The sequence below is a fragment of the Hydra viridissima genome, unplaced genomic scaffold, assembly GCF_058129835.1.
Source record: "Hydra viridissima isolate aposymbiotic clone 2 unplaced genomic scaffold, HvirCarnegie_v1 scaffold_5, whole genome shotgun sequence".
NCBI lineage: Eukaryota > Metazoa > Cnidaria > Hydrozoa > Anthoathecata > Hydridae > Hydra > Hydra viridissima.
Genome location: NW_028324304.1, coordinates 13,136,131 through 13,163,630, shown reverse-complemented (window position 1 = coordinate 13,163,630; position 27,500 = coordinate 13,136,131). Strand labels below are relative to the sequence as shown.

The 27,500-nt window shown below is 29.6% G+C and overlaps 4 protein-coding genes and 2 pseudogenes across 9 annotated transcripts; 5 read left to right on the top strand and 1 right to left on the bottom strand.

Annotated features, from left to right (window-relative positions):
- The first annotated feature begins 28 nt into the window (after nt 1-28).
- LOC149888792 (uncharacterized) lies at nt 29-3,744 on the top strand. 6 transcript variants are annotated; one of them, XM_090087914.1, is made up of 8 exons: nt 29-292; nt 1,264-1,304; nt 1,515-1,576; nt 1,684-1,837; nt 2,307-2,479; nt 2,756-2,823; nt 3,029-3,143; nt 3,718-3,744. In XM_090087914.1, the coding sequence occupies exons 4-7, from the start codon at nt 1,759-1,761 to the stop codon at nt 3,138-3,140; spliced, it is 432 nt and encodes a 143-aa protein (XP_089944040.1). In that variant the 5' UTR covers nt 29-292; nt 1,264-1,304; nt 1,515-1,576; nt 1,684-1,758; the 3' UTR covers nt 3,141-3,143; nt 3,718-3,744. The 6 variants fall into 6 exon arrangements, with proteins under 6 accessions (XP_089944040.1, XP_089944038.1, XP_089944037.1 ...); XM_090087912.1 differs by lacking the exon at nt 1,515-1,576 and having other exon boundaries at nt 2,759-2,823; XM_090087911.1 differs by lacking the exon at nt 1,515-1,576.
- Nucleotides 3,745-5,606: 1,862 nt separating this feature from the next.
- Nucleotides 5,607-6,321, top strand: LOC145202532 (uncharacterized; annotated as a pseudogene).
- A 2,289-nt stretch (nt 6,322-8,610) lies between these two features.
- On the bottom strand, nt 8,611-10,977 carry LOC149888791 (uncharacterized; annotated as a pseudogene).
- Nucleotides 10,978-12,052: 1,075 nt separating this feature from the next.
- Nucleotides 12,053-14,367, top strand: LOC149888790 (uncharacterized). Its single transcript, XM_090089338.1, has 2 exons — nt 12,053-12,197; nt 12,706-14,367. The coding sequence occupies exons 1-2, from the start codon at nt 12,195-12,197 to the stop codon at nt 14,116-14,118; spliced, it is 1,416 nt and encodes a 471-aa protein (XP_089945464.1). The 5' UTR covers nt 12,053-12,194; the 3' UTR covers nt 14,119-14,367.
- Nucleotides 14,368-14,942: 575 nt separating this feature from the next.
- On the top strand, nt 14,943-19,951 carry LOC149888789 (uncharacterized). Its single transcript, XM_090088668.1, has 3 exons — nt 14,943-15,026; nt 15,152-15,454; nt 17,832-19,951. The coding sequence occupies exons 2-3, from the start codon at nt 15,452-15,454 to the stop codon at nt 19,242-19,244; spliced, it is 1,416 nt and encodes a 471-aa protein (XP_089944794.1). The 5' UTR covers nt 14,943-15,026; nt 15,152-15,451; the 3' UTR covers nt 19,245-19,951.
- A 5,771-nt stretch (nt 19,952-25,722) lies between these two features.
- Nucleotides 25,723-27,079, top strand: LOC145189190 (uncharacterized). Its single transcript, XM_080065771.2, has 2 exons — nt 25,723-25,958; nt 26,230-27,079. The coding sequence occupies exons 1-2, from the start codon at nt 25,869-25,871 to the stop codon at nt 26,935-26,937; spliced, it is 798 nt and encodes a 265-aa protein (XP_079921897.2). The 5' UTR covers nt 25,723-25,868; the 3' UTR covers nt 26,938-27,079.
- Nucleotides 27,080-27,500: the final 421 nt, after the last annotated feature.

The following is a 27,500-nucleotide window of genomic DNA, read 5'->3' as shown; positions in this document are numbered from 1 at the left end:
GTAAAAACGTTGCAAAGTTAAAGGTTTATCAACGTTACACATTAGCTGCTTTTTCAACGTATTAAAGTTATTTATAAAACAACGTTTATTCAACGTTACATATACCAACGTTGAAAATGTGGTAATTAAAAAACGTTGAAAAAGTGTTTTTTTGCCAACGTTAATAAAACGTTGCTTTTGCAACGTTGAAGAAGTAGCACATTGACAATTTTTGTCTCATTGATGCCGCCATTACAAAAATAATTTGCCGTAATGGAAAGGCAAGGAAAACTTAACAGAATGCATGCAGATGGTATAAAGAATATTTTAAAGATTTATTTTATAACCTATTTTTATTGCGACTAATTTAAAACTTTTAGATTTTATGTCAAATTGTATAAAATATACATAAATCTCAGGGTAAATTCGATTTATTCAGGTTATTTTTGTCTACATTTTTATTTTATTTTAAGTTGACTATTTTAATAAAATGCTCAACTTTTTAAAAAAAGTTATTTCTTAGTTAGAAATAGTACCTCATTTTAATAATGTTCAGATGTACAAAGTAATATCAAAACTAATAATATATAATAAGTCAGACTAAATTTAGTATGTTAATAGACTAAATTTTAGAGACATGTTGTGTGTTTGTTTGTCTGTATAATATATACATGCTTTTTTTAAAATTTCACATAAATGTATACAAATATAATTTTCAGCTCAGTCAGTAGCAAACTTTGGACATTTTAAAATAAGTTGTTGGAGTAATAAATCATTAAAAAACCTTTGGTTAGAGGAGGAATTTAAGTGGGCAAACATCCTGTGGTAGAAAAGTTTTTCAAACATTTTCAAAACATGACAGCTATTTGTATATATACACGTAAATTATATATATACATTACATATATATATATATATATATATATATATATATATATATATATATATATATATATACACACACGCACACAATGGCTGATGATTGTCGAAAGGCATGAAACTCAGAGTTCCATAAAAAGGTGTTTTTATTCATTTTAATAAATATATATATATATTTATATATAGGGCTACCATAGTCCTGATTTTCATCAAGACTGTCCTGATTTGAAGGGTCTGTCCTGACTGTCCTGATCAGGTGCCAAAATGTCCTGATTTTAAAAAACCATAACAAAAAAGAAAAAAATATCATTTTGACAAAAACTAAAAAATAAAGCAAAGAGAAAAATAGTGACTTGGCAACTCCAACTTCTCCATTCAATTTTTACTATTTTCTTGCAATTTTAGGCAGTGCTGGCAGAAATGGCAGTGGTAGCAGACATGATAAGGCAGTACTTTACTTTTGTTTTTGCTGGTTTGGTACTTTCCACTTTTACGAAGTTTCTACTTCGTGACAGAGGGTTTTTTAGTGTTAAACTTTTACTTTAACTTAAAGTAAAAAAAAATCCCAATCTCCAAGAAATAATTCTTGTAGTCATTACAAAAATGTAAAATAAAGCTGGTTTTTGATGTTGTATTTTTGTCATTTTCACTTTTAGTGTGACGAGCTTTTGTCCTGATTTAGACTTTCTGCTTATTTTTATTTGTCCTGATTTGACAGGTTAAAAAAGACATGATGTCCTGATTTTTCCAAAATTTCATATGGTAGCCCTATATATATATATATGTAAATAAAAAAAAAAGATATCTATTTATTTTAAAAATTAGATCGAAACAGAGGCAGTTGTTATATCTTGTTGGGTAAAAGATGGTTGGTTATTTTGGCCAACTGGTGTTCATGCAATGAAAGCTGCCTATAATAAGTTTCCAATTGATGATTCCTTAAACAAGCTCAGAGTTAAAAGAATTAAAGTAACTGGAGGTCATTAAATTTTACTGTATTGATTGCTATTTTAATTGTTAAATATGAATAAAAAAAACTGTTATTAATGTTTTATATTAATAGTGAACTACATCATCAAATAAACTTTTTTCTTTCTAATTTGGGATAAGTAATATTTTGAATCTGTTTATTTTATTATTATTGCCTAGATATATATTGTAATCTGTTTACACTTATTCTACATTTTAGTTTTTACATTTATTGTTTATATTTATTTTACTAAGTAATTACTAATAGATAAAGAAGTATGTGAAGGATTTAATTTCATGACTTTGGAATGAGGAATCTGAAGAGGAATGTGAGTAATTATGTTTGTGAATAATTGTGTTTCTTTTTGGATTTGTCTTTTCTTTGTTTTTTATATGGTAAAGAATAAAAAAAAAAGAACTGTATGTATTTAAAAAAAAAAATGTATATACATGCTTAATAAATTGCATTTTTTTTTTAGAATTTCAGAAAAAGGTTTTTAAACAACTTTTAGAAATTAAAAGTATGGTAAAGGATCTTCAAAATGTTTCTTTAGTTGTATGCAAAGATCTGCAAATAAATGCATTGAGTTCAATAGAACAACTTATTGAGCTAGATACTACATTAAATGACAGTGTCATTTTTTCTAAATGGGTTAGTTGCCCTGTTGCTATTGCTAGTTTGATTTTTTGAATTTTTTGAATTTTTCTTTATGTTGTCATGGTAAATTCATTTATATTATTAACTAAAAAGTTGATTAAACAATATAATTTAATTTTACTTATTATAATTTGTCATTCTATACATAATTACTTTTTGTTTTTTCAACTTTCAATGTTTTTTAATTTGTTTAAAAATGTAAGGGATTTTATAAAAGATTGCCTTTTATTATATAATTATTTAAACATTGATTAAAGATTTTTTTGAAAGCAGGTATCACAAATAGCAAAAATTGGTGGAGTTAACTTAAAAGATAATGTAAAATATGTTATTGAGCGGTAGGTAAATTTTCTACACCTTTCCAAGCCGAAATGGGAATGGTTTTTAATGGATAATTTAAAAAGTGTTTGCGAAATATATTTATTATATTAAATATAATTATACGCTTTTTTAAGCATATCATTACATGTTTCTTTCCTGTAGCATGAAAGTTGTATTGTACAATATTGTAAATATTGATTCAAATAATTACTAACTTTTTAGGCTTTTAACAATCGAGTTGCGCTGTTTGTTAAACATGAAGGGGCAACCAATTCTACGAACAAAACCAAACAAAAGTTTGCTTTTTCAAAGACAAAATTGTATCGTGTTTTAGTTGGTAATATGTTTTGTTTAAACTTTTTAAGTATGCAGATTTTTACTATGTAATAGCATTTAAGCAAGAAGTTTGAATTTTATATTTTAAAGAGTGTCTCAAAAAGATATCCAGATGAAGCAGGGATTTATGAAGCTGTAAAATCAATTATGAAATATTCGCCAATAAATTTTTGTAGAAAGCAGAAATCAGAAGTTTAGAGTTTTTTAATGACATTTTAGGATATGATATGATTTTGTTTGTGTCTTGTGTAAAGCGCTTTTTCTAAAATATACGTTTATTTATTTAATCTTTCATTGTATTATAAATTGTTTTATTGATAGTAAAAGTTTGTTATATATATATATATATATATATATATATATATATATATATATATATATATATATATATATGTATATATATATATATATATATATATATATATATATATATTTATATTTATATATATTTATATTTATATATATATATTTATTTTTACTTTATAAATTTATTTATAATCATACTAATTCATTAACGTTTTTTTTTTACATTTGCTATCAGACCACTAATGATAAAAGTTTTATTTTTTGATTTGATTCTGTATCTCAATGATATCCTGGCCTATCGATACGATATCCTGTAAATTGTATTTTTATATATTGTATAAATGTATATACAGACACTCACACTTATAAATCTTTGAAAAAATATTTATATTTTTATATATATCTATGAATTGTATATTTTAGGCTTTTTTTATATTTATCATTCTATATTACTGTTGTTTTAAAAATCGATTTTGAAAATATTGCAAGTGTAAAGTTCAACATACAATTTTGTTTTATTTGCCAATTCAATATATATATATATATATATATATATATATATATATATATATATATATATATATATAAGCGTTGATTCAACGTTATATTTCAACCTTTATTCGACGTCTTTGAGTAACGTTAAATCGACGTTTTACTATCAACGTTAAAAATCCTTGCAAAATCGACTGCTTTAACAACGTTTAAGCAACGCTTTTTTAGTAACGTTTTTTCAACGTTATGTTGCGACGTTTATGCAACGCTATTTTAGTAACATTTTTTCAACGTTTAGTTGCGACCTTTTTGTAACGTCTTTTAGTAACGTTTTTTCAACGTTACGCAACAACGTTTAATCAACGTGTCTTTAACAGCGTTACATATCTTTGCAAAATCGATTACTTTGTCAACGTTTCCGCAACATCTTTTGCGACCGGTTTTCAACGTTGATTCAACGCTGACATGTTTGCTGGGTAGTTATATCAATAATATACTTAAAATAAAATAAAAGTAAAATAGTTTGGCGTATTGCAATTATTTTAAATATGATTTCGCATAATCAGAATAATAAGATCAAGAATCGGTGAGAGTTATCAGAACTGAAATTTATCAGACTGACTGGTTCAAATATTTACATGCTTTATATCACTTTATATATAAAAAACGTAGAATACCCACCAACGGTCCAAAAAGAAAACTTAAATATGATGAAATTTTTTATACAATTTTAAATGCAGACCCTTCAACTTTTTTCTAGTTGAGAGATTGAGAATGGTACAATATATACCACTGTGACAACTGCGTATGTACTTTGCAATTAGATTTTAAAGTGGATACAGCGTAGAAAAATAAATTTTACAATTAAACCATTGAAGATAGACGTCAGTTGAAGTTCAGCTCAGGTTCAGCAAAAGATAATTTGAAACGTAGATCATTTTTTAAAGGGACAAAAAACACTTTTTAAATTTGAAGTTTGCTTCATAAAAATTGTTATTTGATTGATAAATGAATTAAATCAATAACTTTCTTCAAATATCTTCCTATATTTTCGTATAAATGATAATAAAACGAAATAATTTGATAATTGTAATATAGGGTAGATTGGGGTACTTTGAGCATCTGGGTAATATGAGCATATGCGAAGTTTTCTATTTTCCATTCAATGAATTTCCAGAAGTTTAGTGTTTTTGTAATAATTTTTTACATAGTTGTTACATAAAGAAGTCAATTTAGTTTACAGTGGTATGCAGTTATCAGCGGCTCTTCTAATTAAAATGCAAGTAAATAATTTGATTTATTAAAATATTCTTGATAAACAAGAAAAGATCTGTGTAGTTTAATTTTGATGTTAAAGTTTTTTTTTTAATTTTCTTATAGGAAAAAAACTTTTTTGCAAAGCCTATGTGGATTTGAAGTGGGAATTATATAATTTTAACATTTTATGTTCAATCTACTAAATCATACCATTTCCGCGTAAAACAAGGACGCTCATTTAATCCAAAGTTTTATCTAGGAACTCCATAGCTTGTCACCTCTAAGTCCGTTTTTCTAAAATGCGCCATTAAAAAAATTAAAAACCCTTTTCAACTTATTGATGATACCAATGTAAAATCAAAAACACTTTTTTGATTTAATTTAGATGCCAAGAAATAATCAATAAAAAACTCCAAGAGCTAAATGGTCCTTGGAAAATCTGAAAAAAGCAGTTGATGATGTGTTAAAATTAGGAAGAAGTACGCAGCAAAATTATTTGGAATACCAAGACAGAAAAGGAAAGAGATCAGTAGGAGCAATAACAAGTCTTGAAAAAGGCAAAACAATTACAGTATTATGTTGTGTGAGTGCTGTTGGAGCATATGTACCTCCCATGATTATTTTTCCACGTGCACACTCGAAACCATCTTTCATGGATCAAACACCACAAGGAGCACTTGGTGTTGCAACAAAAAAAAGTTGAATAAATAAAGAACTTTTCAATATCTGGTTTGACCACTTCTTACAATTTGCACAACCATCAAATTGCATTACACCAACTTTACTAATATTAGATAGTCATGACAGCCATGAAAAAAATATAAAAGTGATATTAAAAGCACGTACAAATAATGTGATTATATTAAGCCTTCCAAGCCATTATACTCATAAAATGCAGCCTCTAGATATCTCATTTTTTCAATCACTAAGATCGAGATACAACTCAGCTGTACAATGAATTTGGAAATCATTTTAGGACTGCTTATGGCGAGGTTTTTTCAGTGAGTAATGCTGAAAGTGGATTCCGTAAATCAGGAATTCATCCTTTTAAAAATCATATTAAACTACGGCAAACAAATCCGCTTTACGTAGTTTCCTCATTATTCAATTACACTCCTCCTTGATCCTTAGGGATCACAATCAAGAGCAACAAATTTCAGGATATCTAAAGGGTATCCGTCGTTCTCAATTGCTCCTACGCAGGGGCATTTCGGTTTCCCAAAATTCGTCGCCAGTCTCCAGATGATTTGCGTCCTTGCTTGCTGGCGTGGTTTCAACATTTTTGCCACAACTTGCACTATTATTGCCAACCTCTATTTCCAAACCATTTTATTTATTCGAGTTTGCTGTGTTCCGCTTCCCGGTCTGATGTACTTTATGTGGCGCGGCATCCCGTCCTCTTCGACCACTTGCTCCGATACATCCCGAGTAATAGTGCCCGGACGCCATTTCGTTACACACCGTGCCACACATTCTTGTCAACTCGTGAGGTTACAGGTTAGTTTATTGAAAACTAAGCCTTTCCGTCCAATCTTTAACCCTTTCGGCATTGTTGTGCAATTTACTCATCGGACTCGCTCCCTCTTTTTCAATTGAGACGTTGAATCAGTAAATAGCCTCCAATATGGGGACATTTGATCGCTTCGCTACTCTCTTGACAGTTCGTTGGTTTCTCTCAAAGATGCCATTCCCCGAAGGACAGTAAGAGACTCTAAACTTCAAACAAACCCCCCAGTTTTAAAGAAATCTTCTAGTCTTCACTTCTAAATACAGTGTAATTGTCTGTCAATATTTTTTTTGGTACCCCTCTTTCACAAAATATGAACTGCAAGTGTCGAATTACAACAATGCTTTCCTGCGAGTGTGGCAGTTGACGCCATAATGCACATCTTGAAGGCCCACAGCCAATCAAGCTCAAATAACTTTCTCCTCTGTTATGAGTGATACCCATGCCTAATCTTTTCCAATTTTTGTTGACTTCTAACTTCCCGTGCGTCTACGCAACGGGTGCTGGATCTATTGATTGGCATGGTTCACACTCCCGAACTACTTTTTTTACATCTTCCTTTGTTGCATTCGGGAACTTCATCCGATCAAACTGCAAAGTTCTTCTGACTCCAAAGTGTCCAGTCCGGTTGTGTATTTCTAATATTGATTCTCTATCCATCAACTCAATTCCGCAACAATTAGCAAGGTTATTAAGTTTTAACATACTCATCTACCGACTAGGTATTCTAGCTAATGAGTCGGTCAAGTTGTCCTTTGAAGATATTAGATTTACGTTGACCACCAAGTTATAGTCGTCAACCAACTCCGGAACAAGTTTACTCTTCGCCCTATATACAGTTCAGCTGACGCTTTTGATCTTAGTCTGAATTTTCCGGTTGCAGCATCAGAAAGCCAGTGAAAGACCGTTACTAAGTCTGTGAACAATTGGAGTTTGTTGAGCTTCCATGCCAAAGCCATGTTAACACCACGTAGTATGGCGTCCAGCTCTGCCCTGCTTATGTGAACTTCAGATCTGTTTTTACGCAGCCATGTTGCATCTTCAACGGTGACTCCTCCGATTTGGACAAGAGCTGCTAATGCCATAGAGCTAGCGTCAACCCATACCTTACCCTCATCACTTCGCACTTCCAATTCTCCACGAGCAGGATTATTTTCTTCTGCCCTCTTCAACGCTACTTCTAGCACACACCATACACCCATATCATGGACCTCATCATCCCACCCATTTGTTAAATAAATTACCTTCCGCTTTATTTAAACGGATTGCTGCAAACAACGCGCAACCAACCGCACACCAACAAGTGACTCACGAACTGCCCTCAAATGGAGAAAATCGTCCTCCTTTTGCCAATTTCCACTTGACTACATTAATTTTCCGCGCCGATCCGAGCACTCGTACCCCACTTCCATCAATCCTTTGTGGTTAACATGGAATACATTAGAAAACATTTTTCTAACGTATTCCATGTATTCACATTCTTATTATCAAAAATATCATCTACGTATGTCGATGTCCCTTTTTTCATGACCATCAACGTGGCATTGAACCACCAACACCTTTAATTTGTGTAATCTAGAGAAAATAAAAATTTAGTTAAAAAAAAGTCCGGTGCAAATCTATAGTTGAAGAAAGACAATAGTAGCCTACATCAGTGTAGGAATGCTTTTAAATCAAAATAACATAAACTTTCTTTTTAGTTAAAAGCTGTCTTTATAGTGATAACCTTTAAAGTTTTATTGATTAAAGTTACTTTTCAAATAAATTTTCGACATTAAAAAAAAAATAACACTGACAAAACTACCTTCTGAATCCTAGCTGCTTTATTGGAATGCAATCAATTTTCCTCCTCATCAAACCTCTCTAACATGTCAAGTGTTCTGTAAATCAGTTTAATCTGTGTAATCTAGAGAAAATAAAATCCACTTTGTCTTGTCTCATTATTTTCAAGAAATTCAAGACAATCAAAGATTTTCTTTTGACTTTCCTTAATTTCATCAAACTGACTAATCAATTCCATAAAAATAGCATAATGGAATTCTGAAAATAAAAGCTGAGAATTTTATTAAACATTTTTAAACATTCATTTGTCAAAAATGATTTAATCAGTTTTTTTATTCAATAAATTCTTAATTCTAAAACTAAAATTAAATCAAACAGTCGAAAAGCTTATATTACTAATAACATAATACAAAAAAATGAATAAGAAGCAGTTTTCATAAATTATCTGTATTATAATTTTGATAAATATATACAAGTAAACACAAAGGTACTCACGCTTATTTGTGATTTCTTTAATAGAAACTCCACCATCACCTATAATTGAATGTTTCCTTTTTAATTTATCAGTTTTAAAGTTGAAACATTTTTTGAACCAAATCAGGCAGAAAATCATGCAACACACTTGGAGTTTGTGCTGCTTTCAATTTTTCTAATTCTAAAAAATAATAAAGTTAAAATAAACACTAAGAAAGCAAAGTTTATCTGGAGTTTTTTAAAATAATTCTTCTTCATCATCTGTATTTGAATATTTATCACTCAGCTCATGAGAAAATCCACTGATCATAAGTATATTAGAATGAAAAATGAAGTCTAGCTCTGGACTCGGTGCATGAACTTTTTTTGACTTTCTTAATAGTTGATACAAAAAAATTATTTATATACTATAATTTTTTTTATCATGAAAAATGATTATATAAATAGTAATAAAAAAAAAGAATCTTGATATTCTGACTCATTCTCTGTTTGAAACTGAAGCATCTGGTTTCATGTCTCTAATGCCCCAGCTTCAAAAATAAATTTAATAAGCTCAAATTTCATCTTGGCTTCGGAACAGCCCATTCAGCAATATATGCTCCAAGAGTTTTGTAACTTTTGGGTGGGAAATAAACAATACATTTGGCTAAATTAACCCAATGAGAAGGAAACAGTGTCTTGGTTGGTAGACCTTTTTCAGTTATAACGACAGTACTAAAGAAGCCTGAGAATAAAAAAGGACTTAATGGAACTAATTAACAAATCAATACTTTTATTACACTTTACATTAATTTGTCTGAAACTTGAAAAAAAAAAACTTTTTTAAGAGGAAAAAAACACGGAGGCTCTTTTTATAACATGTAGATAATCTAAATATACTTTAACCTCCAGCAAGCACACAACGTTGAAACAACGTTGAAATAACGTTGATCGAAGTTGATCAACGTTATTTCAACGTTGTTTCAACGTTGTGTGCTTGCTGGGCTACTAGATTAAAATATCTTGTATATTTTAATCTAGTAGATTATATCTACTATACTTCAATCTAGTAGATTAAAATATATCTAGTTAATAAGTTAATTAGAAAAAATTCTTGTTAGATATCTAGTTAATATTTATCACTTGCTAGCACGCTGCTAAACTCAGTAACAAAAAAAAAAAACGATGTTCATTAAAATGGTACACCGGATACGTGTTAGAAAATGTTCAAAAAATTTTATTTGGACGTCAATAGACGACCAATTTAGAAATCAAGACGAAATTCGAATAAATTGGACCTCCATGGACGTCTAATTAGGTCGCAGAAGCCGGGACTAAATTTTTTTCGTCTTTGGACGTCCTAGGACGTCAAATACCCACTGCGAAGTGCCATGGAACCAATTTAGTCATTGTAGGAGTTGGTACTGCGAAACATGTTCTGGAAAGCATAAACTGAAAAGTGTTTTTGTGTGTTACAGCTACAAATAAAACATGACTTTGATGCATTTACATGTTAATAAAGAGACTTATTTTACTAAATGTCATAAAACAATCTTATGTTATTACATTATGTTTATTTTGTGTTATGTTAACAAGCATTTTATGTTATTACGTTATGATTAACATAATATTTTGTGACTAAACAAGTAATCAAAAAATTGTCTAGAAAGACATAATGCTATTTTATTAGATATTAAAATGATTACTTTGTCATTTAACTCCAGATACTCTATTAAATGCATCCTTTCGGGTTGTTATTTTTGGGTAACTTAACATTTTTCATCTACTAATTTGAAGTGCTAATATTACCCAGAGTTCTTGGTAATATGAGCACTTTTGCTGTTTTTTAAAAACCTCTGTTTTTTAAGAAAATATTTCTTGTACCCAAAAATGAAAGTGGATCGTGAGTAGTGACCCATAAAGATTGTTTATAGTCAAAAACTTTGGGTTCAGAATAATTATTTTTGAAAGAATTCCCATTTTCGCTTAAGGTGCTCTTTATACCCGAATATACCTTACAATTAGAAACGTTGGGCATTATATAGCCCAATGTGGATATTTTACATTTCAATAAAAACACCTACAAATACTCTTTTCTATTGCTTCTAATGTTTTAAGCAGCAAATACAATTTTCAAGAGCTACAACTTTGGCTTAGTTAATAAGCTAGTTAAACAAAAAAAAAAAACTAAACAAATAAAGTAATACAAAGCTATAAAAAGGTTGAGTCAACTGTCACCACAGTAAACTTGTTGGCTTTGGAAATGAAAGCCGATACTTGAAATTTGTTTAAGTTATAGTTTGGCAATCTCATTTAATACACTGTGGTCATTAAGACCACCCTATTTTCATTGTGAAGTTTGGTTTGTGAACGAGAAACTTGAAATCAATAAAGTTAAGAAAAATACTTAAAACGAGACTCGTTAAAAAATGTCAATTCTTTTTTAACAAAAATTGATGTTGATGATAATAACGATGATGATGTTGATGATAATGATGATGATGATGATGATGATGATGATGATGATGATGATGATGATGATGATGATGATGATGATGATGATGATGATGATGATAATGGTGTGATCTAACAAACTCCTATGCTGTAAGAAAATGTGACAAATGACAAATTTGGTATATTGTAAAACAAATAACTGAGGAAAATAATTTTGCTATTTAAACTATATCTTGTTATAATCTAAAAATGATAAGATATAAGTAAATATTTATTTTACAAAATATACAAAATTTATCGTTTGTTCTATTAGGACTTTCTTATAGCATAGGACTCTGTCACACCACCTCACACCACGGTATCTTATTCCAAAAATTTAAAAACAAATACAGTTAAAAAATGATATTAAAATATTGATGTCTAAAATGTAGACATAGGCTGCCCTTACAAACAAGACTGAATTTTTCTTTTAAATTTCTCAATACACAAAGCTAAAAAATAAATAATGTTGGTTAATATGTTGATGATTCAAATGTAAATCAACTTAACAAATATATCTTGGAATACATATGTAAATGCTCATGTAAACATGATTCGTAAAAAAAAAAGAACCTAATAGCGACGCCTTTGATAAATAACTTTTACGTCATAAGACTTAAATTAAATTCTTTGACAGATGATATGAGAATTCTAAATATTCTTCCGAATAAAATCATTTTGGATCATTCTGATTTGTTAAAGGTGTTAAACCATCAGAAGAAAATTGTTTTTTAAGTCTATGCCTGATTGGTTTATTTGGAAATGGTAAGGGCTTTACGTCATTTTTTGTGCGTTTTTACTGAAGTCATGATTGATTGAGAGCAGGCGTTTGGCTTTCCTGTTAATAACGAATAAAAATGAACAAATTTTTAGCGTCAATATATATCTTTGGAAAGAAATTTACACTTTATTTAAATAATTTTACATAAAAAATTGCAAACTTCCTTAAATCACCTGTTTTTCAAAACTTAGTTTGACAAACCTTCTTTTATCTCACCTGTTTTTCAAAACTTAGTTTGACAAACTTTGTTTAATTTATTTGTAAATCAAAAATTTTTCAAACTAAAACTTAACAAACGATTTTATTGAACTTCAAAAAGATTGGTTGATTTTAAAAATGGCATAGAAGATGTACTTATTTGTTATTATTCTATATTAAAAAGGAAAAACCAAACGCTGATACTTATTACTGATGTCGTTGTCAATAATAACAAACTTACTAGAACGATAGAGGATAGTTGATAAAAGATGAAAGTTTTAATCTCTCTTATAGCCTCAGATTACAAATACAGAGCAACATCAAAAATGGCTGCAGAAAAGAAAGCTTACTTTTATTGTGTTTTCCATCCAAACTCTCATTATTGGAATGGAATATAGTTTAACTTTCTTAACCTTGTGGTTATACATCAAAGAAATGGTACACACAGACCTACCCAAGCTTTACTATGGTGTAGTGTCTGTGTCTTACATGCTCGCGTCGTCGATTCTCACTCCGTTTATAGGAAGAGTAGTCGATGAAAGACGGAACATTGTTACCTGTTTTTTGGTATGCAATATGTTAATGTTTACTGGCAACGTGGTCTACAGCCTTCACTTCTCCCCATTCTTACTGATTGCAGGAAGAATGATTGCTGGCTTCGGAGGAGCATTGAAGTCTGTAACTTGCAGTGAAACAATTCGTAGCTATCCGAGCTCTGAAACAAGTTCAAAGCTATCCGTTTTGTCAGTTATGCATAATCTTGGATTAATGCTAGGCCCTGGAGTAAACTTCTTTTTTAAAGGCATGGGCTTTTACATCGGCCGCTGGCATTTAAAAGATGTAAACTTTCCTGGCCTTTTCATGGGCATTTTATGTCTTATCATGGAGGTTTTGACCTTAACAATGGTGTATGACGTGTCAAAGGAGTTTGACTACAAAGCTGCAGTCGAGAAAAATGCAATAAATAGTAAAGATGACGAAGTGGTTAATGATAGTGACTTTGAAGACAGCGAAAAAATACCGATAGTGAAATATAATAGTGGAAACAAAAAGAAAGTTGTACTTTCATCAGGCTCACATAAACATACAGTGATCGAGATTTTAAAAGTGTTGTTTCTTCATTTTGATTCAGCGCTTGTATTATTTTCAACGCTGTTTTTAGCTTTCTTTTTGGTTAACACAGACATTTGGTTACCTTTACTAGTTATAGAAAAAATGCATCTTTCGATATTGGAAATGAATATTAGCTTTTTTGGGGCAAGCTTGTTCTGTGCTTTTATTTTAATATTGTTCATGTGGAAGTCTTTATCCAATAGCAAGATGCTTGTCCTTTTGATAATTGGTTTGTGCGGTTTTTCCGCTGTAAGTGCTAGTTTTATCATACTATCGAAGTTTCCTTTCAACAAAGCGTTAAATGTTGCCTTATGCATTGTGTATATGTTTAGTTTTGGGGGTGCCCCAATTCTTACTGACGTTTTTTTCGTCAACTTGCTCGCTAAAATGGTGAGCTCAAATGTGCAAACATTTGTCGACAGTATTCGATCTTCAATGTTCTCTGTTGGAGCATTTTTTGCTTTAAGCTGCTCTGCATTTCTGTTTGATTATGTTGAGATCTTTGGATCTTTGTATATTGTGATTATGATGATTATTGGTTTTCTGTTCATTTTCAGAAAAAAGCATTTAGCACATCCCAAACAATTGCTGTGAAATACATGCTGTGTTGATCAAATACGGTTAGCATTTTATAGCTTCACATGAAGTATGAAATGCTGACCCTAAAGTTTTGGAAATGGAAGTTATATATAAATTCATAAAAAACATATATATATATGTTTTTATACACATTTTTATATGTTTTTATGAATTTGTCTATAATTTTCTATTCTAAAAATTTACTTATACATATATATGCAATGTGCGATTTTTGATAGTTTTAGAAACTGATGCAGTTATTAAACTGATGAGAATTTTTTATTTTTTTTTTAACTTTCTAAAATTTTCATTTAAAACTTTTAAATAATTTAACATAGAGAAATCGAGAAATCTCGTTCAATAAAAATCCTTGTTGAAATTTGACGAAATTCATAGTTAGATAAAAACTGCAAATATTCCTAAAAAAACCGCTTTTTGTATATATAATTAAATAAATATACTTGCACTTTAAGTTTTATATATATTTACCATATTTATATCTACTACTGAAAATATATCGTCAGTTAATATATTTTTTAAATAAACGTTTACCTATTTGTGATACCGTAATTCGAGGTTCCTTATTTGTTTAAAATTTTCAGCTGTTTTTCATACTGAACCTTGTTTTCCTTTGTTTTAAAATTCTTATTTTTAAAAATTGTCAGAAGTTTTTTAATAATTATTTAAATCAAATTGTTAATAAAACGTCATAAATATATTTGTTAGTTAAAATGAAGTTTTCAGTCCACTATTTCGTTTATTATTGTCATCAGAGCCAATAAAGAACTAGAACCCCCCTTTGAACTCGATTGCATAAAAGTTGTTTCAAAAAAACCTCCATTAATGGATACTATAAATGAAACTGCTAACTGCAAATAAAAATATTCAATAAAGTTTATGCAGATAAACTTTGATCGATCAAGGTAAACAATAAACTTTTTTTTATGAAGTGATGGTACTCATATGGATACCTCGGACTATAAAGAGTTAAACCCTTATTGTTCATGGAACAATTTAGAGTTAATCTTTGTTAATTCTTTAACCCTAGATTATGGAATGATGCATTAAGCCTCGTTGTGCAAAGCACCATTATAAACTCTACCCAATGTTAATTTTCCAAAAGCTGCTTCATTGTCTTTCACAATAACATCATTATCAGATTTTCTTGAAAGTGTAAGTGATTGTATCCATTTAGATCCGTGGACAATAAAGTGTTCAGTCAAATTCTTTGAGAAATGACACGGAACTCTAAGTATACTTTCAAATAAATTCATTCTGGTTTATAAAAGGATTTTAACTAAGAAAAGAATTGTTTTTTTAAATCTATACCTGGTTGGTTTTTTTGGAAATGGTAAGAGCTTTTCCTTACATTTTGTGTTTAATTATTGAACACGTGATTAATTCAGCGCTTAGGTGTTGACTTTTAATTTTCTTTTTTAATGAAAGTTTAGAAACCCTGATGTATTTGTAGATGAGTCTTTATGTATATTGCCTGAATATATCTGTTATTTCATTTATTATTTTTTTAAAAAAGTCACCTACCAAAGCAAATACATTTTCTTAAATGATGTTGTATTAAAGTTAAGTTACTTTAAAATATGTTATAGAACATATTTATCAAATACATAAATTAAAAAGCATTATAAATGCATACTAGAAGTTATTTGTAAAGTCAAATATACAAATGATAATATATTTGTAATATTACATTTCAAGCAAATCTAAGCTAGTTTGTCTACATTTTGAAAATGTATGTTTTTTTCAACAAAACTTAATAGTTTCATTAACACTTTATTTTTTAGAATGTCATGTAAGCAATTAAAGAATTTGATAAGCAAAAACTAGAAAATTTGAACAAAGAATATAGAAAAAAATAGATTTCAAAATCTTATTAGAAAGTAAAAAGATAGTATTTACAATTTACACAGTTTAAAAAGAATGCCATTTAAATCTGATAAGAAGATTCAAAACGACATTGTGTTTAGAAAAGTCAAAGTTAAAGTTGAATCAATGTAATTTGCTTAAAACTGATAGAGTTGTGGTGAAAAAAAAATCAAGTTCCAACTTTATCAAAGCAATCTGTTCATTGTAAAATAGGAATTCTTATAATAGATTATAAAAGTTACCATCAAGAAAAGTTGCTGCAGTATACTACTTTTTTTTTTTTGTTAAAGATGTTGGATTAGATGTAGACACACTTAATCAGTAATCAAGTTTAAAATATAATATCAAAATAAGAAACTATTTTCAACAGATTGGTGGAAATTATTTTTTTGATTTATGGAACTATATAAAAGTGACTATAATAGATACAACAGCTGTTAATACTGGTAAAAACAAAAAAAATTGATGACCTTGGGTTTGATAATTCACAGTATATTTCATTTCAATATCATGTTCTAGACAGAGTTTTTAAGTTGGTCATTGATTTGTCTAGAAAAGTCTACATCACCTGAATTACATTACTCTTTTAATTCAAATTTGAAAATTAAAAAAATCCTATAGTAGTATTTAACAACAATGTTCCTTCTTTGAACTAAAAATTTTTAGGATGGAGAGATGATATGAAGCTGCTCTACAATATATGCAAAGGATATCTTCTTTATAAAGAAAATGAATATTTTTATAAAATCAAATTTCCTAATACAATACCATCTCTTCATTGTACGAGATGGAATTCAAGAGTAATTTACGTATTTTTAAGTTATTTTCATGTTAACTCACCTAAAAAAAAAGTAGAAGAATTTTGTAATTTTGTTAGTGGTAATTGGCACAAAATATGGTTAGAAAAACTTACTTTTAGTGAAAAGGATTTTAGTGATCTTGAAGGAGATATCAAGAAAATTGGTAATTGCCAGAATGTTCTTACTTGTTGGAGGACTTATTGGACTAAAGAACTGTTAATTATCGCAAAAATTAAGAGCAATAAAAGTTACTGAAGACTTGTGTTGATGTATAAACTCTGAGAAACTTAATTAAAAATTTGTTTTGTCCAATAATAATATGTAAAAAAAATTTAAATAAGTTACAAACTTTAATTACAAATACAACTTCATTTTTATGATTACTATTTTTTTTTTGTTTTTTTAGTAGTGGGTGACCTTTTTTGAAAAATTAATGCAAGTGAATATGTTTTTCAGTTATTACACATAAATGTTTATTGAAAAAATGATTAAAAAAATGATGTTTACTTTTTTACAACCCATAAGTATTGTAAAAAAGTCAACATCCTATTGAGTACAGGCATTTGGTTTTTCTGTCAATAAAAAATATCAGCGAACAAATTTTTATTTTCTAAATCAATCTTTTGAAAGAAATTTACACACCGAAATAATAAGACATTCAAAGTTCCAAATACTCTTAAAATATTTTGCTTTATCTCACGTACAATCAATTAATGCATTAGCTGTTAAAGATATTACATAAAAGTGCAGCTATTAACATTTGTTATACCTGTTTTTTAAAAGAAAATTTAACCAACATTATTCAAAATATTTGTAAATGTAAAATTTTCAAACAAAAATCCAATAAACAATTTTATTGAACTTCAAAAAGATCGGTTGATCTTAAGAGTGGTATAGTAGATGTACTTATTTGTTATTATTCTATATTAAAAAGGAAAAACCAAACGCTGATACTTATTACTGATGTCGTTGTCAATAATAACAAACTTACTAGAACGATAGAGGATAGTTGATAAAAGATGAAAGTTTTAATCTCTCTTATAGCCTCAGATTACAAATACAGAGCAACATCAAAAATGGCTGCAGAAAAGGAAGCTTACTTTTATTGTGTTTTCAATCCAATCTCTCATTTTGGGAATGGAATATAGTTTAACTTTCTTAACCTTGTGGTTATACATCAAAGAAATGGTACACACAGACCTACCCAAGCTTTACTATGGTGTAGTGTCTGTGTCTTACATGCTCGCGTCGTCGATTCTTACTCCGTTTATAGGAAGAGTAGTCGATGAAAGACGAAACATTAATACCTGTTTTTTGTTATGCAATATGTTAATGTTTACTGGCAACGTGGTCTACAGCCTTCACTTCTCCCCATTCTTACTGATTGCAGGAAGAATGATTGCTGGCTTCGGAGGAGCATTGAAGTCTGTATCTTGCAGTGAAGCAATTCGTAGTTACCCGAGCTCTGAAACAAGTTCAAAGCTATCCGTTTTGTCAGTTATGTATAGTTTAGGATTAATGCTAGGCCCTGGAGTAAACTTCTTTTTTAAAGGCATGGGCTTTTACATCGGCCGCTGGCATTTAAAAGATGTAAACTTTCCTGGCCTTTTCATGGGCATTTTATGTCTTATCATGGAGGTTTTGACCTTAACAATGGTGTATGACGTGTCAAAAGAATTTGACTACAAAGCTGCATTCGAGAAGAATACAATAAATAGTAAAGATGATGAAGTGGTTAATGATAGTGACTTTGAAGACAGCGAAAAAATACCGATAGTGAAATATAATAGTGGAAACAAAAAGAAAGTTGTACTTTCATCAGGCTCACATAAACATACAGTGATCAAGATTTTAAAAGTGTTGTTTCTTCATTTTGATTCAGCACTTGTTTTGTGTTCAACGCTGTTTTTAGCTTTCTTTTTGGTTAACGTAGACATGTGGTTACCGTTACTAGTCATAGAAAAAATGCATCTTTCGATATTGGAAATGAATATTAGCTTTTTTGGGGCAGGCTTGTTCTGTGCTTTTACTTTGGTATTGTTCATGTGGAAGCCTTTGTCCGATAGTAAGATGCTTGTACTTTTGATAGTTGGTTTGTGCGGTTTTTCCGCTATCAGTGCAAGTTTTATCATACTGTCGAGGTTTCCTTTCAACAAAGCGTTAAATGTCACCTTATGCATTGTGTATATGTTTAGTTTTGGGGGTGCCTCAATTCTTGTTGATGTTTTTTTCGTCAACATACTCGGTAAAATGGTGAGCTCAAACGTGCAAACATTTGTCGATAGTATTCGATCTTCAATGTTCTCTGTTGGAGCATTCATAGCTTTAAGCTGCTCTGCATTCCTGTTTAATTATGTTGAGATCTTTGGATCATTGTATATTGTGATTCTGATCATTATTGGTTTTCTGTTCATTTTCAGAAAAAAGCATTTAACACATCCGAAACAATTGCTATGAAATACTTACTAAAAGGTTTTGGAAATGGAAGTTATATATAAATTCCTAAAAACATATATATATGCTCTTATGAATATTTGTATATGTATTTTTGAGTTTTTATATACTTTCCATTTCTAAAACTTTCCTTTTACATATATAAGTGCGATTTTTGATGGTTTTAAAAATTGATATTGTTATTTTAGAATTTTTTTTTTTAAACATTTTAAAGTTTTTAGGTAAAGTTTTGATTTACAGAGGGAAATGGAGAAATAAAAAGAGAAGTAAAAATCCTTGTTATAATAATAAAGCTTTGACACAATAATATACCTAAAAATAACCACTTGTTATATATATATGATTAAATAAATACGCTATGCAGTTTAAGTTATATATATATATATTTATCATGTATATATCCACTACTGAAAGTTGTGAATATATATGGTAAATATATATTAAACTTAAACTGCTTAGTAATATATATTACCATTTATATATATACTTCTGAATGTGAATTAGTCAATATTTGTATTTGTAATTTGTCAATATTTTATTTTTTAAACAAACATCTATTTGTGATACCGTAATTCGAGGTTCCTTGCTTTACTTTAAAGCTTATGGCTAACTGTTTTTTTAACCTATACTAAACATATATACTAACCATATATACTAAACACATAGGCCTTAACATTGTTTTTCTTTGTTTTAAAATTCTTACTTTTTTAATAATTGTTTCAATCAAATTTATTTTTGTTATATATATTTTTGTTGACAAATATATTTGTCTATTAAAATGAAGTTTTCAGTTTACTAAAACTACTAAACCTTCTGTGTAAGTTTTTCTTTTTAACAGGTTTTTTTTACCGGGTTAAGACCTTTTTAGAGATTATTTGTTCATTTTTTTTTACCGGGTTAAGACCTTTTTAGAGATTATTTGTTCATTTTTTTTTACCGGGTTAAGACCTTTTTAGAGATTATTTGTTCATTTTTTTTTACCGGGTTAAGACCTTTTTAGAGATTATTTGTTCATTTTTTTTTACCGGGTTAAGACCTTTTTAGAGATTATTTGTTCATTTTTTTTTACCGGGTTAAGACCTTTTTAGAGATTATTTGTTCATTTTTTTTTACCGGGTTAAGACCTTTTTAGAGATTATTTGTTCATTTTTTTTTACCGGGTTAAGACCTTTTTAGAGATTATTTGTTCATTTTTTTTTACCGGGTTAAGACCTTTTTAGAGATTATTTGTTCATTTTTTTTTTTTACCGGGTTAAGACCTTTTTAGAGATTATTTGTTCATTTTTTTTTACCGGGTTAAGACCTTTTTAGAGATTATTTGTTCATTTTTTTTTACCGGGTTAAGACCTTTTTAGAGATTATTTGTTCATTTTTTTTTACTGGGTTAAGACCTTTTTAGAGATTATTAGTTCATTTTTTTTTACTGGGTTAAGACCTTTTTTGAGATTATTAGTTCATTTTTTTTTTACCGGGTTAAGACCTTTTTTGAGATTATTAGTTCATTTTTTTTTTTTACCGGGTTAAGACCTTTTTTGAGATTATTAGTTCATTTTTTTTTTACCGGGTTAAGACCTTTTTTGAGATTATTAGTTCATTTTTTTTTTACCGGGTTAAGACCATTTTAGAGATTATTAGTTCATTTTTTTTTACCGGGTTAAGACCTTTTTTGAGATTATTAGTTCATTTTTTTTTACCGGGTTAAGACCTTTTTTGAGATTATTAGTTCATTTTTTTTTTACCGGGTTAAGACCTTTTTTGAGATTATTAGTTCATTTTTTTTTTTACCGGGTTAAGACCTTTTTTGAGATTATTAGTTCATTTTTTTTTACCGGGTTAAGACCTTTTTAGAGATTATTAGTTCATTTTTTTTAGAAATTTCATTACGAAATAAGAAATTGGATTTCAACAAAATGTTTGTATCTTGTACCTCCATTAAGGATACAATAAATAAAACTTCTAACTGTGAATAAAAAAAATTTGTAAAAGTTTATGTAGATAAGGAACAGCGATCATCGATTGATCAATTTACCATCAATCGATCAGCGATCATCTTGGTGAATTATAAACTAAAACTTGGGTTTTAATAATATTTGCATTTGTTCAGCAAAAAATCAAAATCTATTCGAATAAAGAAAATAAGATATTTGTAGTCATTACTAAAATACCAAAGTTAAATGATTGTCACAATACCCAATTAAAATAAGATTACACGATGAAGTTACCTTAAAAAAAATATTGTCTATAGGATCGTCTATACGATCAATTGAAGGTTTAAACTCGTCTTTATCAAGATTAGATCTTTCGATTGGGAAATCATTTTCGAAATTGCGTCATTTAAAAGTGCCTGTATTAGCCTTCCAGATGTTCAATGAAGTGTAGAGGTGACATCTATTTTGAGTATGACGCAGATTTTAGTTGCTGTGTTTTTAAAAAAAAATAAAAAAAAAATAAAGCAACTTTGAAATAACTTTTGTTTACAAATTTTTTTTATTTACGAAAGAAGCTCGAAAACATTTTTCCAGACAACGAAAAATGGAAAACGAAGAAAGAAGAAAGTATAAGAAAAAAATAATAAGGAGTTGCTCGTATAATAACCTCATGCAAACTTTGACCATTTTTCACACATCAACAATCTCCCACAAATTTTGACCATTTTTGGACCCCTTCCCACTTGTAACAGGTCTTAAGATTTTTCCGACCCCTTAAAAGTACTTCGCAAATTCTAACATCTGTGCTTCAACTACGCATGAACATTAGCTTTGATGTATCCGTCAAATAACTCTTTGCACAATTTTTTTTTACAGCCATTGATTTCTCGAAAGTAATTTAAAACTGTTACTCATCCACGCACTTTTACAAGGGTAATAAAATTATATATAAAAAGAATAATATAATTTCAAAATTTTATTATTCTTTTACGAGAATAGTAAAAATTTGAAATTATATATATATATTTTTTAAAGACTGAGATCAGTTCTGCTTGTGTTTTTGATTGGCGATGGAGATCAGTTCTGCCTGTGCTTTTGAATGGTTGCAAGTCAGATATTTTGGAAAGTTGCTTTATTCAAAATTTCTTTATAAACTTGCAAAAATGAATAAAAAACCATGACAAAAAATGTTAAAAGAAGTTGACACTTTTTTAAATTTGCATATTTATTATCAATCATATTTGTTGAAAGCATCTTTTTGGAAACTTTTGCTTCCCACAACTACTTGATGTTGATGATCGAAGTTTTTTTATTAATAATTTTTTAAGCCTAAATGGTTTATTTTAAACTAAATTAAGAATAAGTTCACTAAATCCTTTACTTGCCTAATAAAAAAAATTTATCTATTTTTTTAGAATATGGTAAATTTAAATGTAAGGTTATTCTTTGATCCTTTTCACTCACTGAAATATTTTGTTTTCGCCTTTTACAATATTTTTTAAAATTAAAACGTTATTTGTGTAAATTTAAACCAAACGATGCGGTTATGGCAATCATCGTGTGAAAAAGCAACAGCAATTAACTTTTTCATTGTATACCCTAAGTGTTCAAAAATGACTTCAAAAGATCTCAACAAATCTAACATGACTCTTCTAATAGCAGTAACAATGCAAGTAATGAAGAATACCAAAGTTTGAATAATTTTGAGAAAGAAAATTAAAGTGGAAGATTTCTCAGCAAGAAGTTGTTGTGGGGAATTATTTAGATTTTCCCTGAGACACTAAAGAGTCACTTTTTCTTTTCGAACTTGATCATATATTTTACATCTGACTGCGAATCAATACATTTTACAAAATACACTCTCTTTTTATACATTTTTACAATCGCGTCGTTTTCACACATTTAATGCAATAGCAATTACATACATTAACACCTACACTCATTAGCACCAACAAACATTAACACCTTCGCACACGCTAATTACATCTTGAAGACTCTATTAACGACATTGTTAAGTAAACTTGTCTTTCTTGTTGATTATCCTGATCATCGCAATGATGAATAAGATGATTTTGATTCAAGTGATTTCATTCCACAAACTCCGAAGACATTCTATGCATCAGTGTGTCGACTTCAATACAAATTGAAAATTAGAGAACTTAGAAAAAAGATGATGAATAGAGGGGATAAAAATTGGAGAACTTAGAAGAAAGATAAGAATTGAGGATTCATCTGAAAACAGGAGAAAATGAAAGAAAATTGCAGTTTCCTGTGAAAGACAACAAAAAGCAACTTCTAGCTTCTAAAGAAGGGCTAATCTCATTTATAGACTACTAAATAAATGTGGTGAAAATGTTCAAATATGCCAAACTTTTATACTGGCCCTAGGACAAAAAAAAGACGGGATAGAAAGATTAGGACAGTTTTTGATTCAATTATGGTTGGGGAAACATTACCATCTCCTTCTAGACAAGGAAAACCCATCAAACAAGCTAGTGAAATCAAACGGATTGTTATGTGACCATGAAACATTCGGCACACAAAGAAAAGTTCAGATCTGCTCGAGAATGTTATACCGAAGATAAGAGTCTGGAAGATTTGCTGTTGCAGTTGATTTGCAAAAAGTGTTGATGCAACCCTCCATGAAACAAAACAATACTGCTATTTTTAAGTCAAGACAAGTTACATTAGATGAGACATTTACTTAACTTGGCTGAGCAACACTTTCAAAATCCAATGATAAACTTTTGAGATACAAATATATTCGTTGTTTCTTTTCATTGGTTTATGCTAAAAACCTTTTGTCGTTTTTATAAAAATAAACAGTAAAACTTTTACAGTTTGAGCCCAGACTGTCTTTCCCTAATTTTTCCAATAAAGCTGGACTCCAATCACACTAATATCCTGATGAAATTGTTCCTCATATTCATCGCCAACATCTTCAAGATTTTGAGGACAGAAATATAAGTAAGAATGCAGAAAAACGTATTTTGAGAGACACTTCATTGGCTTATATGACACACTCCCAGCACGAAGCTCTATGACGTTAGGCCTATCCTGAGTTTCTTCATTATTTCTTCAAATTTCTTCTATTGTGAAGCATGTCTTACTGAGTATGTAAACACTTAGCACATGTTAGGTCAGGTGCTGAATTAGCGTCGATGCCGTTCTTAGTGTTCTCCTCGTAATGAAAAACACATAATCTGCTGTATTTCTTATTTTTGCCTTCACTCCCTTCGTTATGGGACTGTAAATACTTTAAGCCAATTTCTTTTAATTTTTTTCTTTAGACCAACTGATTGGTTGTTTTTGCTTCCCAACCATTCTCGTAAACTTTTTGTGCTAAACAACCCCAAAAATGTTCGATTGGCCTTACCTTTGGAACATTTAGCGAATTGATCTCCTTGGCAACATAGCTCAAGTTTTCGTTCATCCATGAAACAGTTGCATTTGAGTAATGGGAGTAATGAGGAAGCGAGAGAAGTCTTTTCGGTAAGCATTCCTCAATATATAGCTCAGATTTGATAGAGCATGACTTGGTTTTAAGAATAAGTGGATTCGATATACCTGCATTTGAAATTTCTACCAATACGAGAACTTTTGATGAGAGTTTTTGTTTTCCTGCATATTTCACGTTTTCTGGACACATTTCGATGTTATTGGTGTAAAACCAGGGTTTCCGGGCATTTTTTGTCGTCGATCACTTTATCTTCTTCTTTTCCACAAGGATGGTTTGCTAACTTTTGACTCAGTTTTTTGGCTCTCAAAGCTTGATCATCACTGTATTTTGGAGTTTTTGGTAAGAAATTTGCATTTTTGAGAATTGGTAAGAAATATCTTGATGGCTTTTTGCAAATTTGGCCAAATTTTCGATGACTCACTCCGTATCTATTGTTTACTAGTCGGTTGAGTTAAGCTCGCTTAGCCGGTGTCCGTATCTATTGTTTATTTGTCGGTTGAGTTGAGCTCGCTTAGCCGGTGTCCATGAAGATGGTAGCTCGCTTAGCCAGTGTTCATGAAGATAGCAGCTCAGTTTTTTTCTTGTCTTTAATTGATCGATCAGTGTGCAACTTATCTAAGACCTGATGCAAACTGATTTTTTAATTTTTGATTTTTTACAATGAAATTTTTAACATGAAATTATTTTAACAAGAAATTCTCAATTTTTAATTTTAATTTTTTTTTCTCGAAGATTTTTTAAAAAAATACGTGTGATTACTGCTTAAATCTAAACATATAATAAAACTTATTTGTATTTTTTAAACAAATAGCTAAAACGTGCTTAAAGAATTTCTTTTCAGTTATATTTTAGATCAATCATTGATCTAAGATTGTAAATTATGTAAAACTAAACATCTTCAAATCGATTTACAAGAGAAAAATTAATTTAACTTTTTTCTCTTAACCATTTTGCCACCCGTTTTATTACGCGCCGTATAAATGAATTTAAACGAATCTTATTTACTTATTTGATTGTTTTCACCACGAATTTATTTTGTAAATGATTGGTTGATACCTAATAAATAGATACACACACAACCACGCTAAAAGATTAAAGTTCTCATTTTTTTATAAAAATAACAGCATAATTCACATTTTCGTACTTAATAAAGTTTCTTGCTTCCGATTGATTAACTAACATTTAGCAGCTTTATAAATAGAAAATCAAAGTTCAAGCCGCACTGATACCTATTAAGAAATGCCGTTCTTTCAACGTCTGACAGCAGAACTAAAGTCAAAGAACTTTTCGTTTAACTTTGAAAGAGAAGAAGAATTTTTGTCAACAAACGTAAGTTTTTCACTTTTTAATAAAATGTTTTTAAGTTTAAATAAGTTTAGACTAAACAAGTTTCTCCTGTCCTTTTTTTTAATTTAAAGTTAAAAAAAAGAAAAATACTTTAGCAACGATATATCGTTAACAAATTATTGACAAAATACCGAGGTTTTATTCCATTTCATTTTGATTAAGACTTTGGTGATGTCATACCTTTATAAAATGATTTACGAATTTTATTGATCGTTATCACTGTTCATATTTATGGTATTTTTTAAACCTTTAGTTTTGTGGTGCACCCCCGGCTCTCATACAGGCTGTACGTTTCGTTTTTGTATTGTACATGACATTTTCGTTATTCTTTTCAATTATATACTATAAAAGCTCCGATTGGTTGGTTTTCCTTACGAACTGGAACATTGTGATTGTACTTGTATACTTTGTATGGGTTACTACAAATTCCGTTCAATATGCATTGAAAAAAATCCCACTCATTCAAAGCTCAACAACACCAGAAACGAATCCAACATTTGATGTTGAGAGGCATCATCAAAATACAAAATGTCTACCTCTTCATCTGAAGGTGTTTTGGTTTTGGTTTAACTTGACGTATCTGACCTGTAGTCTGGTCTTCATAATGTACTGGGCGTTTGTTGCAAATGCAAATGATTTTTCAACGAGTTTGCTGACTTTTAGTAGTATAAATGACCACGGAATATCTTTTTGTCTGTTAATAATTGATTTCGCTTTTCACAGAATTCCACTGAAGTTTTATCATTTTTTATATACTTGGATTGTTGCAGGATTATATGTAACCGTCACAGTGGTATTCAACTTTGCTACCAATCAGCCTGTTTATTCTGTGTTAAACTGGAAACGAAATCCAGCTTCAGCAGCGATTACTACCATGATAGCTTTGCTTGTTATTGTTGTTGTACAATTACTGATGTTATTGATGCATCTTTTAAAATTGAATTACAAAACTGCAGTTTGAGGCGAAAATTGCATATGGTTTAGTATTGTTTGCGTAACCCTGTTCAGTTCCGTTTTACGAAGAACCACTGCTCGAAGACTTTAACTTTTACTCTTAAAGCATAAACGAGCTTATTTAATGTAAAAAAAGGTCTACAAACATAATTCTAACAGAAACTCTCTTTATTGAAAGTAATTAGGAGGTTTGAACCCTTTGCTTTCTATAGCTTGATGCTCTAAAAACCTTTCGTAAACCTTGAATCGTCTCTGCTTGCTAGTGAATGATGATCTGTTGATGGTAGGTTTTTAGATTTCATAAATAAAAACGCTCATCCATTCGTTGTCTTTTTCTTCCGTAATAAATACTATTGCTTAAAAATGATTTGGAAGCAAACATAATAAATAGCGTCACAGCGAGAAAGCTTTCATTTATGAAGTTTAGCATAGTGTGAGACACTCTAGGACATGAGGAAAATGATAGGCGAGATGAGTATATCGATAAAATTGTAAGTGGAAAGAGGATAGAAAAGGTTGTAAGAAAATTATTAAACTCCACGGCAAAACAAAAAGCCGAGGCTTCTTCGG

What these genes read in the sequence shown, in the direction of transcription:
- LOC145189190 (XM_080065771.2), top strand. Translation starts at nt 25,869, where the DNA reads ATGCCGTTCTTTCAACGTCTGACAGCAGAACTAAAGTCAAAGAACTTT. An exon ending in AAGAATTTTTGTCAACAAAC is followed by an intron (nt 25,959 to 26,229) that starts GTAAGTTTTTCA and finishes TTAAACCTTTAG; the next exon opens with TTTTGTGGTGCACCCCCGGC.
- LOC149888792 (XM_090087911.1), top strand. Translation starts at nt 253, where the DNA reads ATGGAAAGGCAAGGAAAACTTAACAGAATGCATGCAGATG. An exon ending in AAGAATTAAAGTAACTGGAG is followed by an intron (nt 1,838 to 2,306) that starts GTCATTAAATTT and finishes TTTTTTTTTTAG; the next exon opens with AATTTCAGAAAAAGGTTTTT. An exon ending in GTGTCATTTTTTCTAAATGG is followed by an intron (nt 2,480 to 2,755) that starts GTTAGTTGCCCT and finishes TTTTTTTGAAAG; the next exon opens with CAGGTATCACAAATAGCAAA.